This window comes from Penaeus monodon, chromosome 19, assembly GCF_015228065.2.
Source record: "Penaeus monodon isolate SGIC_2016 chromosome 19, NSTDA_Pmon_1, whole genome shotgun sequence".
In the NCBI taxonomy this organism is placed as follows: Eukaryota; Metazoa; Arthropoda; class Malacostraca; order Decapoda; family Penaeidae; genus Penaeus; species Penaeus monodon.
Genome location: NC_051404.1, coordinates 36,917,464 through 36,918,008, shown reverse-complemented (window position 1 = coordinate 36,918,008; position 545 = coordinate 36,917,464). Strand labels below are relative to the sequence as shown.

Below are 545 nucleotides of genomic sequence, written 5' to 3'. Positions count from 1 at the left end.
ATGTTTACACTTACATTTTCTGTGTTACTCTGTAGGTGTTGTTACTCTCTGAAAAATATTTTGTAATGTTTTGGAACTAAACACTGTTAGAGAGCATGTTGAATGACATAAGTTTCGGTTACACAGCTTTGAGGTTTATTTAAGACGTGATCCAAGATATTATTCTAGAAAAGGTAAATTGCCAAATTTTGATAATTGCAGTGCTTCAAAAAGTCAGGTTAATTGTTTTGAATTATTATATTTAATGATAAAAGAATAAAAAGTAGTGACACCCACACATGCCTGTGAACCTCATTTCATATATATCTTCATTTGCGGTATAAATCTGTACGTATAATTATAGCATAACTAATTACCATTTCCGTTTACAGCCAGCAGCAGGAATCCAGCGCCAACCAGGGCACCGGCTCGTGGCTGGAGGGCATGAACTCGCCTCTCATCCAGCAAGAGGGTGACTGCAAACAACTCAAGCTAAGATTTGACGTCAGCCAGTACAAGCCCGAGGAGATTGTTGTCAAGACAGTTGATAATAAGCTTCTGGTGAG

The 545-nt window shown here is 37.8% G+C and overlaps 1 protein-coding gene across 2 annotated transcripts in view; it reads left to right on the top strand.

The window, feature by feature from the left end:
• Positions 1–545, top strand: part of LOC119585210 (protein lethal(2)essential for life-like) — a 38,634-nt gene that overhangs the window by 36,779 nt on the left and 1,310 nt on the right. For both annotated transcript variants that reach the window (XM_037933861.1, XM_037933862.1), the window contains one exon: positions 372–540. In XM_037933861.1, the coding sequence (XP_037789789.1) occupies positions 372–540 (169 nt within the window). The remainder of the gene's footprint in view (positions 1–371; positions 541–545) is intronic.